This window comes from Centruroides vittatus, unplaced genomic scaffold (genome assembly GCF_030686945.1).
Source record: "Centruroides vittatus isolate TY-2023 unplaced genomic scaffold, ASM3068694v2 contig_474, whole genome shotgun sequence".
Classification (NCBI taxonomy): domain Eukaryota; kingdom Metazoa; phylum Arthropoda; class Arachnida; order Scorpiones; family Buthidae; genus Centruroides; species Centruroides vittatus.
The window spans coordinates 422,383-435,526 of NW_027122266.1; the positions used below are offsets into that span (position 1 = coordinate 422,383).

The following is a 13,144-nucleotide window of genomic DNA, read 5'->3' on the forward strand; positions in this document are numbered from 1 at the left end:
AATATCTAAATACCTTCCAACAATCAGGAGAAAAGAGAATATTACTTTAGGAAACAATTAGTTAGTTTATAAGATTTAAAAAACTAAATCAGAATTGTTCAAATTTTGTTTGATACTTTTTAATAAAATATAAATAATGGAGACAAAATATTCAAACAGGAGCAATTATTACTTATTAGCATAATACTGTGTTATGAATGAAAGACTAAGTATTTCAAAACTATGTTTATGAGGAGAGAGTGATAATTGCATCATCTTGAAAGTGTAAAAAAATAAGCTTATTGTGAAAAAAAATGTAATAATTCTGGAAATTTTTGAAGCTATCTTTTATCGCCTGCTACATGAAATAGGACAAGTGATGGGATATTGAATCATCACAATTTGGAAGTATCTGTATCTAGAGGTGGCCTTACATAAAGACAATGTCTAGGACCTTGTAAATTTAGTATATTTTATTAGGTAATTATCATCAATCACCAGTAAAATTAATTTTCAATATCTGTTGCATCTGCAGAATAATCATTTTCAGAGTTAAAATAGATCAAGAACTGCCTTCAATCAACAATGTGTTGAGAGACTTTCAAAGGACATGATCAAAAGTGAAGATATATTACTGCAGAACTAGACTTTTCCTCTAACTCATGAATTCAATGCTGCTAAAAGCTGGAGAGCGATTCTGTAGGTGAATTTCTGTACCCCTATTAAATTTATTTATTGTGTTTTACTATATTCATATTATTATAGACCTAAATAAATCTACTCTCTACATCATTAACTAAATAAATCTACTCTCTACATCATTAACAGACCTCAAAAATAAGTTTTGCCAAGGTTCCCTGGATGACATCACATCACAGGTGTGACTATGCTATTTCCTTTCCAACAGTAGCAAGAGCAGTTTCTTTTTATGATGTGTGTTTGTGAGTGCCATTTGAATTCTGACAATGCTAGAGTAACATGCAAATATCAATTTTTTTTTTTGGTTTCAAAAAGATTACAGAATCACATATGCTTATCATAAGCTTGTGGTATCACTAAAGGTTAACAATGATCCACATAGATTACTCCTGCAACTTTGATGACTGATGAAAACATAACACGCATCTGGAATATCAATAGAAATAGCATCAGAAGTTGGAAGTTATCACATTATTCTAATCAATCATTTGAACATGTATCAAATTTGTCAACACACGTGTTCAAAGAATCTTGCTCCAGAATAGAAAGAAATGCAAATGACAGTATCAAGAAATAAATTACTATAACTACATAGAAACATTTTTCAAAACATAGGCATGGGAGATGAGATGTGATATTTCCTTAGGATCCAGACAAAACCATCAGTCACTGGATATATCCCCAGTTGAGGTGTGTGGACAGGAGCAAAGGAAAAGTTATGTTGGACATTTTTTTTTATTTCCAGGATATTCACTGGGAATTTATTCCAGAAAGCCCAACTATTCCAAACAATTATACCTTGATATCTTGCACAGTCTAAGGGATGTAATAAGCAGAAAATTGTCAAAAAATGGACAATCTTGTTCTTCATTACAATGCTTCAGCAATTGCCCCCTACTAGTTTAACATTAATACAGGAACATTCTCTGCCTCTTCTCCCAATTTGTCACTAGGGCTGGACTTGTGATGATTATGTAAACTGATATGTTTAAAATATTGATATTCATATATCAAAAGAATCTTGAGATCAATCCAATATCAAAATTTTTGTTAAGAGCCATACTTGTTACCAATAGATTTTTATGTATTTTCTCACTTGAAATCCAAATTGAAATAACAGCAATTCAGAGACTCTGAGAATAAATTATCACCCCTGCAATAAAGAACTATTGAAGAATTGGTTCCAAGACTGCTTGGCAACAGCTTTATGAATGTTGACAAAAGTATGTAACCGTTTTTCTAAAATCAAAGCATAAAACAAATTCAAGAAACTATCTTATATAACGGGTGGGCAAGCAAGAGTTGGGAGCCGAAATGTAGGTTTTGCAAAATGCATGGGAGCTGCAGTTCTGTACTGTTGTGGCGGATAGTATGGTAAGGCACGCGATGTTGTTATATAATATAATATAAAAGAAATATTAATTTTGTGAAAATATGTTTATTAAAAAAATTCAACACTTTCAACAAGAGCTGCATGTACCTCAAAAAAAGCCACATTTGCCCATGTCTGTTATATAAACTAATGTCATTCCTATGTTGTTCTACACTTACACTAGGGAATCTGCTATTGGCCATCTTTAGCAGTTCCAATCAAATGCTTTCCATTTCTGTACTAGTTTTTTATTATTTAAAATAATGCACAGCATTTTATTTTGATTATTCTAATACAATCAACTTGTGTTAATTTGTATTAACACAAATTGAGGGCACAGTAATTAGTTCACTTAACCTTAAAAATCATTAATACAAATTTTTGATAAAGGGTTAAGGTTTAAGAGGAAATCAAAATCTCATAATTATTTAGTAAATTAGATAAATAAAATTAAATTTATTTACAAAAACAAATTAATGTTCTGAATGATTTTGAAAATCATTCAGAACATTAATTTGAAGGACTGCATTAATTTAAAGGGATGGGTGTCCTTAAACTTTAATCTGTTTTCTGAATACAGTAAATGGTCTGCTAAAACCAGATGTTTGAATTGCTCTATAATCAGAGATCAAACCCATCTTTTCTTACTAAGAGAACATAAATGTTCTAGTTTGAGTAAACAGATTATTAAACTTCCATTTTTTATTGTTTGCATTGAAAATTGTAAAAAGCAACCATTATTAGAAAAAAGGTCATTTCTTGAAAGTTGTAAGGGAGAATTTACAGTTTAGTTTTACAAATTTTGGTAAAAGTTTTTTGCTGTTTGTATAAAAATTAACATTGTGACAATGGCATTTTCCAGGGCAACAGCAAAATTTGCTTTATTGGTGTTCATTTTAAGGTGAGTTGAATGTATTTTTTAAAACAGGTAGGTTGTGTCTAAATTAGTTAACTGCACGAATATGATAGCCTTTTATAAGGCATCCAGGATCAAACTTTGATGTGTCATAAATCCAAAATAATGAAAAAGTAAAATATTTTAGGCCTTTCATGTCAGTGAGTCAGTCAGTCCAATATAGTTTGATATCTAAAATAATAAAAGTTACATTTTTCTCACTGATTAACTGAATGACATGAAATGTTTGAACAAAAGCAGGCATGTAATTGATAAATATCTTGTCTGCATTATTTATTTTTAACAAAGTATGTTCTATGAACAAGTTTCTTACTTTAATTACATTACCAGAAAAAGCTCATTGTATTGCATTTGCTTAATTAAAAAACGTTTACAGTTTAAATAAATTTAAAACTTTTAATTTCTGTTTACTTGTAACTGTATAAATTCAGCTAACACTGTTTACAAAGAATTATGAAATTCTACTCATTTTTATTGTAATTTATAATAAGATAAACTTAAATTTTAAACTTGATTAAAAATAAACAGCAGTAAATCTCTTTTCCTATCAAGTTCTGATTATATTAAAAGATACATTAGTAAGGGAAAAAAATTAAATTAAGGAAGTACTGTACATTCCATGACTAATTTCAACAGTCTGACCCTAATATTGTGTGTTAATATGAGATATTCTATTCATAAAGCAAATAAATAAAATAACAATCATAAATTGTGTGTGTTATTTATTTAATCTTTAAAATCTTATCAACTGTACTTTTTATCCATATACAGGTTTTTTAATACCATGTTTTCACCAGGTTACCAGCATGCTAGTTAAACTGAGAATAATATAAAATTAATCAGATTAATGTTTAATTAACATCTTGGTTTGTTAAAGAAAACATTCTTTCCAGTAGAATAGTCAAGTTACCATGTTATTGTTTTGACTTAAAATCAGGAGGAGGGTTTTTAAGAAGGAGTTAAGAAAAAAGTAGAAACTGTAAATTTCAGAACTTTATCCTCAATCACTAAAATGATATATTTGATATCTTTTAATTATTATATTGGATGTGATGATAATTTGACAAATATGGAATTTTCTATTTTTACTTTATTTAAAATACAATAAAAAAAAGTTCACAAGACAATAAAACAATTAACAACTTGGTGGTTAATTAGTGTGGGCTACACTGACCAATTACCTTAACTTTAAAAGTAACACCTTCCTCTCAAATTTCACAAAAGCTGATGTTAATCAGTATAAGCTGAGATAATTTACAGGGAGTTTCTTAAACTTAATATGTTTGTTTTTGCATTTTTTGAATCAAATACACACAAAAAGCACTTTTGTAATTCCATGAGTATTTTATGTCATTAGAAAGAAGACAAAATGAAGAAATTAAAATATAATCATAGTTTTTGATATAATGCTTCAGTTTTAGAATAAAAACTCATTCATTTTTATGTTTTTTTTTTTTAATACACCATCTAGAGAGGGATGTATAACCTCACTTAAACCGACATCACCCTGGATAAAGCAGCATGCTGGCTTTCACCATAATACAGAATATCAGAGTTTATGATCACCCCAGATAGAGTAGCATTCCAGTCATCCCAGAAAATATGGTAAATCCAGTTTAATTGAACAGTTTTAACACCAATCTGTATTAAATAATCAAATACAATCTGTAAGAAAAGAAAAGTGCAGCAGATATTATTTGAGATGGTCAAACCATCGCAGTTAGGTATTGGAATTGACAAAGTGAGAAACATTGGAGGTGGAGGAGTTGCTATAGATTGGAAACCCTGAAAACGCTCTTCAGCTTGAGCGGCACATAGCTACAGAAGTTCCCCAATTATTGATAAGGAAGCCTCGGAAATTGCTGCCACATGTGGCCATTTTTTCAGTTCCTACTGAGATTACTAGGGAAGAGCTACCATTGTACATTTACAGACAAAATGACCTTATCAGTGAAACATATAAGGAAGAGGAATTCAACGAGGCTTTCAGGGCGAAATTCAGAATGGGAAGGAAAAATAAATATTACAACAATTGGGTTATTCAGGTAACACCTAGTCTAAGAAATCAACTTTTAAAGATAGAAAAACTGTCAATTCAATGGTCAAAATGTAAAACAACAGATTTTTGCCCAGTGCTCCAATGCTTTCGGTGTTGTCGGTATGGCCATTCCACAGCAATGTGCAGCCAAGAGATGCCCACATGTAGCCACTGCTCTGGTCAACATACCTATAACGAATGCACAAATATAGACCAACCTCCGGTATGTTGTAACTGTAGACATGAACACACCATGGCTGGGCATAATGCCAGAGATAGTTCTTGTAGGGTATACACGAGAATCAAAACCAATCTAATAAATAGAACTGACTATGGAATTACAGCCTAAGACTAAATTAGCTTCCTGCAATACAATATAGGTAGAAGCATTGCTTCTACTTCTATCTTAACTTCTATCATCAATCAATTTGATCTCATTCTTTGCCAAGAGCCATATTGTGTGTTCCTGGATTTCGTTAACTCTAGCTCACCGTGTATTCATCGTCTTCACATCTAAATACTTAGTAACTACTTTAAAAGAGCTACAAGAGTCCTACAAAAGTGCCAAAAGAGTGCTTCAAGAGTGTGACAATCATTCACGTCAAATACGCATCGAAAACGATAGTGAGATGCGTGAATGAAATAGAATTGTAGAATTTGACGTCAATATTGAAGAGAAAGGTACGAATAGCTGCAAACATAACTGGACCAAATGGAACTGACGCTAAAGAAAGTCCATATGCAGCAAAGAGACGACGCAATTTTACAAAACAATTATTGCAAGTTTACCGTCTCGGCAAAGACGCCTCTAGTTTATAAAATTGTTCGTGCTATGTTTGTCATTGTCTGTGCTCTGTGTTTTTTTTTTTTTTTTTTTTGTCTAATTGTCACTATATTTGTAGTTGATGTTATGCTTTATTCTGGTTAAATAATTTTCATATCTGTAACTCATATATTTATTGTAACTCTGTTATATTTCATCCGGTTATGTATTACGGCACCGGTTATGTACCTTTGGTATCTTTTTAATTAAATAACTGAACTGTAAGAAAAGACTGAATATATATATATGTGTGTGTGTGTGTGTGTGTGTGTGTGATTATTTCTGTAGTAGTATAGTAGTAGTAGTTATAGAAGAATTGTCATTTGTCAGAATACTCAGTATACTGATAATTTGATTTATATCATTATAGATCATACCTAAATGAAGTCAATTTCATTAAACAAGAAGATAACTCATAAATAGAAACTTTTTTCCTATCAACGATAAGAAAAAAGTAGAAACTGTAAATTTCAGAATTTTATCCTCAATCACTGAAATGATATATTTGATATCTTTTAATTATTATATTGGATGTGATGATAATTTGACAAATATGGAATTTTCTATTTTTACTTTATTTAAAATACAATAAAAAAAATTAAGCTTTTTATTACATTTTTCTATCAGAATACTCCTTAACTTTATTTTTAACCTGTTAACTAAAAAGTTCAATTATATACAAATCTATTGTGAAAACTAAAATATAATTAATTAATTTATAATTATTTTTAAAATATTAACATACCTTATAGTGTTATCAGAACTTCCACTGACCACAAGTCTGTCTCTATACTGAAGACAAGCAATTCCTCTTTTGTGTCCATTCAGAGTACGAACAAATTCACAACTGGAAGTGTTCCATACTTTGATTGTTCTATCACCAGATGCAGATACAATATACTTTTCATCAAAATCGACAACATTAACAGCAGCTCTGTGGCCTACTAACACACGTCTAAGATTAATTTCCGTAGGTGATACCATATCCCAGACAGCAATAGATCTATCCTATAAAATCAAGAACAAGTTCTTTATAATTAATTTTTAAATTTAATTAATAAAATTATACAATACCTTCGAGCAAGTAACCATCATCCCATTATTAAAACGCAAATGAAGAACAGCTTCACAGTGATGAATAAGAGTATTAACCATTTCTCCAGTTTTTACATCCCATACTCTAAAATATTTTAAAATGTTTAATATTTTATTATAGCAAATATACTTCAAGCATAACATTGAAATTTTATAACGAAATGTAAATTTACCTTACAGTAGAATCACTTGATCCACTTATTATTACTCTATCATCATATTGTAGACAAAGAACTGATCCAGTATGGCCAGTCAAAACCTGTTTTGATTAAATCTGATTACGATTTGGAAAATTATGCAAGAAAAATTCTGAATATATATAGTATAATATATATAGTATTAAAACAATTATCCATAAGTATTTTATAAAAGTAAACGCAATGCATTTTTATATTCTGAGAAAATAAATAATGCAATTACAATGGTGGACTAAAATAATACCAAAATAACAAAAGCTTAGTAACTAATTTCTTCTACTTTTTGTTAAAATTTAGTTATTATATGTATTGGTATCACATTTCTATAAATAATTACTATACTAGAAATTATGTGATGATGTGATAAATTAAAGTGTAGTCCATATCAATGGTGTCACATGAAAATTTTATTGTAATAGAAATCTTGTTGGAACTGAACATAAGTGTCATTTTATTAGTCAGAAAAATTTTTATATTTTCTGTTTGATTTTTTCATTGGTCATATTTTTATAAACACCATTAAAAGTAATTTTAATCTAAAAATTCTGAATAAAAGAATCTTGATTGGATTCGTTCACAGTTAGATTGTCAGAACAAACTTAATATGATGTAATTGTCATATAGTTATCCGTTACACCCTATTTATTTTGATTATCACTAATTATAAAAAAATAAATGAAGTAAGAAATTAAGTGTTCCCTATTTCTTAATTATAACCCTAGCTAGGATTTATCAGAAACATTCTAAATTTATGAAAACTTTAGGTCACTATTTTATAGTCAAGGGTGATCTGGATACTGAACTACAGTAGTCTAATCATTTTTTTTTTTTTTATCCTTTTTCTCTCTATCTTTCTGCTCTAAAAACTACTAATTTTATAACTTGTTAAAATAAATTGCTCTATATGCAATTTAAAAATTGCTTTTTCATCAGACATCCAATATATATTTATACCTTACAAGTAAATTACATTCTAATCCATACAATCATCTTACTCATACATTTATTTTTATTAAGAAATTACTATTATGTTATGTAGAATACCCAGAAATACTCAAAATATAAGAAAGTCCCAACATTCAAAGACTCAAAATTAATGTATATTATACATTACTTTAAAACAGAGAAAAAATAATTGCCAGATTTAGCTTGAATTGACAGTCATTCCAAAATAAGCACAAAATTTTATTATTAAATCATGTAATTTTGAAGATTGCATAGAAAATAAACACTTGCATTGCTTTAACCAATAGTGGTAATATATTTCAGTCATGATTAAACATTAACATAACCATGCATTAAACAAAGATTGAAATTTTTCAGATTCTTGAAGTGACTTACATCTTGTTATAACATATGTTTTGAGCATACAGACATTAAAACAGTTTTTTTCTATGTTTTGAGCATACTTTAAAAGAGAGAACTAATTTTGGCAGATATAAGTGAATGCTGCATAAAGTAGTTGAATATAGTCAAGTGTTTTCTGATTTCACTCTATAATGTTTATAAAAGAAATAAAGCTGATTCTAATAGAGTTACACAGAAATTTATAAAATCAAAATAATCTTTAAAGTGGATTTTTATTTGTATCCTTGTCTACTTTGGACTTTGTTTATTAATAGCACTTATTACACTAGTATAGTTTCCATTTAGCAAATAGAGATGATCTTAGTCAAAAAGTCAAAACAAAATATCTTTATTTTCATCTCTGTAATAAGCCCTATTAATAAACAAAGTCCAAAATAGACAAGAATATAAATAGAAATTGATAAAAGTAAGGACAGAGAAGCAAAAAAGAATTAATCTTTAAAATGAATTATCATATAAGAAAAGCAATATCTACTCAAGCTACTAGTCAGAATCTATTATTAAAAGTTGAATGTTGACAATACAGAGTTTCATGAAAATAATTACAGACACAATAATGTTTTTGAAATATAGTTATTAACATTAAACTATTTAAATTTTTAAAAACTTACTTTAACACACTGAAGACTATTTCTATCCCAAATTTTAATTGTATTGTCTCTAAGGCCACTAACAATTTTTTGGTCATCATACTGTAAGCAATAAACTCCTTTGCTATTTTCACTGTGGCAATTTATCCGTTGCAACACGTGACGTCCACATCGCCAATTATTCTCAATACTCTGTAACAAGTGAATATTTGATTGATTGATTAATTTATTACAATTTTTTTCTTAATTTCATTATAATAATTTTTTTTATTTAATTTAATTTTAAATCTTTATATTTTACTTGATTCCTTATTTTAAATTAAAATTATACACTAACCTTTTCATTGAAAAGTATTTAATTTTTCTTCCAATACACAATATTTCTAGAAATGGACCAATTGTGGTCTTTTATCAAAAAAGTTGAAACATATTCTATCCAAGAGCAATATGACAATATAAACTCTGATAAGATGCAGCTTTTCAAAATACAGAACAGATTACTTTATCATTATTCTTTCAATATTTAGTTTTACACAATAACATTTATAAAGTTTTGAAGGACATATAAGCTTTATTTCTATATACAGCAAATTTTTAATTAGCTGTCATAAATAATATCCAGATATTTATTTTGTACTTCATCTGATATTTTTTAAATTACACAATTATTTCTCTCAATTTCAAAATTAAAATATACATATTTAATTGAAATTATATTTTTAAGATTTTAAAATACCGTAGCCCGTTATATTGTGCTTGACAAGAGATGATGAAATAAAGTGATATAACCTAGTTCTAAACATTCTGAGCTTTTACTAAACAAATTATACATGCTATGTATAATCTGTTTAGTAATATGTATATACAGACTATCTTCTATTCTTTCATCAGCAAATGTTTCTGAGATAAAATAAGCTTAGTTTTTCAATAACGAATTTTATTCATGGTTATATCATATTAATTGACATTTACATAATCATCAATACTATGAACACCCATTTAGCATTATTGTTTCTTTAACAATGACATTTAAAGACAAATACTGTTGATATAAAAACAAAATATCAGTTGTGATTTTATTATACAGTATTATATTTCATAATATAAATTGCTTAACTAGAAATTCATGTAATTTATATTTTTCAATAAAACTTAAAAATACAGTAATCAAAAATTTAAGAAAAATATTGATCATATAATAGAACATCAAAACTTATAAAATTAAAGAGTAAAAATTCTCTAAAAAGCAAAATAAAATCACTACAGTATAAAAATTTTAGAACTTTCTGTTCTGAAATACAGATATCTTTTCCTTACACATTACTGTGAATTCGAAATCTCATACTTTTATGTGAATTGGTGGTATTGTGTCAATTCATATAAAGGTGTAAAACTGCAAATTCACAGAAACTTGTAAATGTGGAGATGGTACTTAAAACCAATAAACAAACAACTTTAAATATCAAAAGGAAACATAAATGATAATCAATCTGTCCACCTTTTTGCTTATTTAATCTTTATTGTTTCACCCACATTGGTAGTTTCAAGCACAATGGTAAGAATAAAATACTATATTTTGTTGCAAACAGAAATTCATTAATAATTGGCTATTTAAAATTTATTGACTCAAGTGCTTTTAAAAATTGAGGATCCAAATAAAGTGTGATATATCCAAATCCATGATATAATGAGGAGCTACTGTATTTAAAAGTTCTAACCTTTTGTAAAGTTTATTTTATTTATTTATTTATTTTATAAAACTTTTAGTATAACTGAATAATTCAATGATCAGTTTTTTACTTATATTTCTGCACTAAAATGACAAATAAAATAAAATAAAGAAAAACAATTGCATGCAAATGATATTCTTATACACTGAAAAAATCTGACAATTTCATAACATACTTTTTATAATCTGTTTAAAAAAGTTATCATTTTAGATGTATTTATGCCAAAACTTATCAAGCAATAAAATTTTTTCTTCCATTTATGTTCATGAATTATAAATTGGAACAGTACTATTTGTCTAATGAAATTTCTATCTTAACATTTTATTGGAAATATTATAAAATCAAACTGTAAGCATCTGAGAATGAAAGAACATTTAGGCATCTCTATATCTATATATCAGCTCCTAATAAAATTTTTTAAAAGGAGTTAATGTAAAACTTTAATTTTTTTCCTCATTCTACTCTGAGGACACTAAGAAGGCAATCATATGCACAATGGAGGGCAGCAGGCCCAAAAGAAAAAAAAACTCTTAATTCAATTTCAGGTTCGAGTGATAGGATATCTTAATTGTCTTGGACATCCAGCTGTTGTAAAAATTTAATTATAATAAAAAAAATTTAATAATGCCTATTATATTTTGACCTCTTAGGGCTCTCTGAGAAGAAAGAGGTCTATGACCGCAACCAATACTGCTCTTTAAAAAAAGAAAGTCTATTATAGTCAGAACATAGACTTTATAAATATCTATTATTTCTATTATTTAAAATTTACATTAAAATAAGACACAAAAACACAAGAAAGAGTCTATAAATTCTAATGCAACAAGCTTTAGTCATAAAATATTTACATCACATTTCCATTACTACTATTAAATTTTTGCTTTTTATATATGAGTTGTTAATATGTATACACAGACTGAAGCTTTAATCATTGTTAATATGCTTTCAGTTATGTTATGTTTATTGAATATTAAATTTTCTTATTTTTAGTTATTGAAGAATGTTGTTATATCAATTACATAAAACAGTAAAAGGTTATCATTACAGCAAATAAAATCAATAACTAAGTAATACATTTATTTTAGTGCCATGAAAGTTGAAATGAAACTATGCCATATAATAAATATTAAAGGAATTTATTAATTATTGTTAAATTTTATAATTCAAACTTTAAAAAAAATATAAATTAAAATTACCTCAATATCTTGAATAATTCTAGGATAAAGTCTTCTGTAAAAAGTGTGGTCAGGATGTTGTTCTCCAGGAGGTGGCTTGAAAAGATATCTAATCCTAAAATTTTAAAAAACATTTATAAAGATTAGAGATTATGCTCTTAAGCTATTATATCAAGAATTTCATATAAACATAAACAATAAATTTCTAATTGAATTTTATAACTAAATTATAAAAATGGATTCTTTAGTTTTAACATTCTGGTTTCTTAAATTTAAATACTTAGCATATTCTTTTTTCCAACTGAAAATACAAGCATTTTAAAAGAAAAATTTCCATTTTTGTTTAAGAAGTTATAAGATGATAAAAATGATTAAAATTTAATAATTGTTTTCAATAAAATCATTCATTCAAACAAATTAATCAATCATATTATTACTCAAAATATATATCAGACAAATTGAGATCCTGGCATATTTTTTCAAATGCCTTAAATCTATTTATTGAGAACGGTATACAACATTTGACCATTTTTTTTTTTTATATATCAATTTGCCGTTAAATATAGTAAATCTTATAATTCACAATGCCTATCTTAGTGATCTACACAGACAGAAAAATTTCATAAATATATCATTAAGAATAAATTATAGAGTAATGAATAAACAAATATGTAGCTCATTTGACTAATTTACTGAATTGTATATTTTTAGAATATTAATAATAGAAATTAATCTACTATTTAATTCTGTTTTGTTACGGAGCCATAAAAACAGTAAATAATTTTATAATTATTATTATTAGTGACTATTTACCTTCTGTTGGCATCACTCTAAAGTTATATAACTAAAAACCTGATTTTGTTTTGTCAGTAAAGAGAATTAAATTAAATTTTAAATTACTGAACTGCCAAAACGATTAGGAAAAAATGGCTTAGATTATAATTTAAATTTACAATTTGGTTTTCTGGACTAGTAAATTACCACCCATATTATACAATTCATGCTAATTTTTTTTAAATCTATAAGATATATAAGCAAGATACGTATAATCATAACAATTACTCTTTTTCATTTAAACACTTAGTAGCCACTTAAACATTTGCAGTTTCATTATGATGAATTTTCAGTATTCATTTAGAGAAAATATAAACACAGTCAAATT

At 27.1% G+C, this 13,144-nt stretch overlaps 1 protein-coding gene across 2 annotated transcripts in view; it reads right to left on the bottom strand.

Moving 5' to 3' along the window:
- The window catches only part of slmb (beta-transducin repeat containing E3 ubiquitin protein ligase slmb), a 38,895-nt gene that overhangs the window by 2,003 nt on the left and 23,748 nt on the right, over positions 1-13,144 (bottom strand). For both annotated transcript variants that reach the window (XM_067273360.1, XM_067273359.1), the window contains exons 4-8: positions 12,004-12,097; positions 9,099-9,269; positions 7,096-7,181; positions 6,902-7,007; positions 6,573-6,835 (exon numbers count right to left, since the gene is read on the bottom strand). In XM_067273360.1, coding sequence (XP_067129461.1) covers positions 6,573-6,835; positions 6,902-7,007; positions 7,096-7,181; positions 9,099-9,269; positions 12,004-12,097 — 720 coding nt within the window. The remainder of the gene's footprint in view (positions 1-6,572; positions 6,836-6,901; positions 7,008-7,095; positions 7,182-9,098; positions 9,270-12,003; positions 12,098-13,144) is intronic.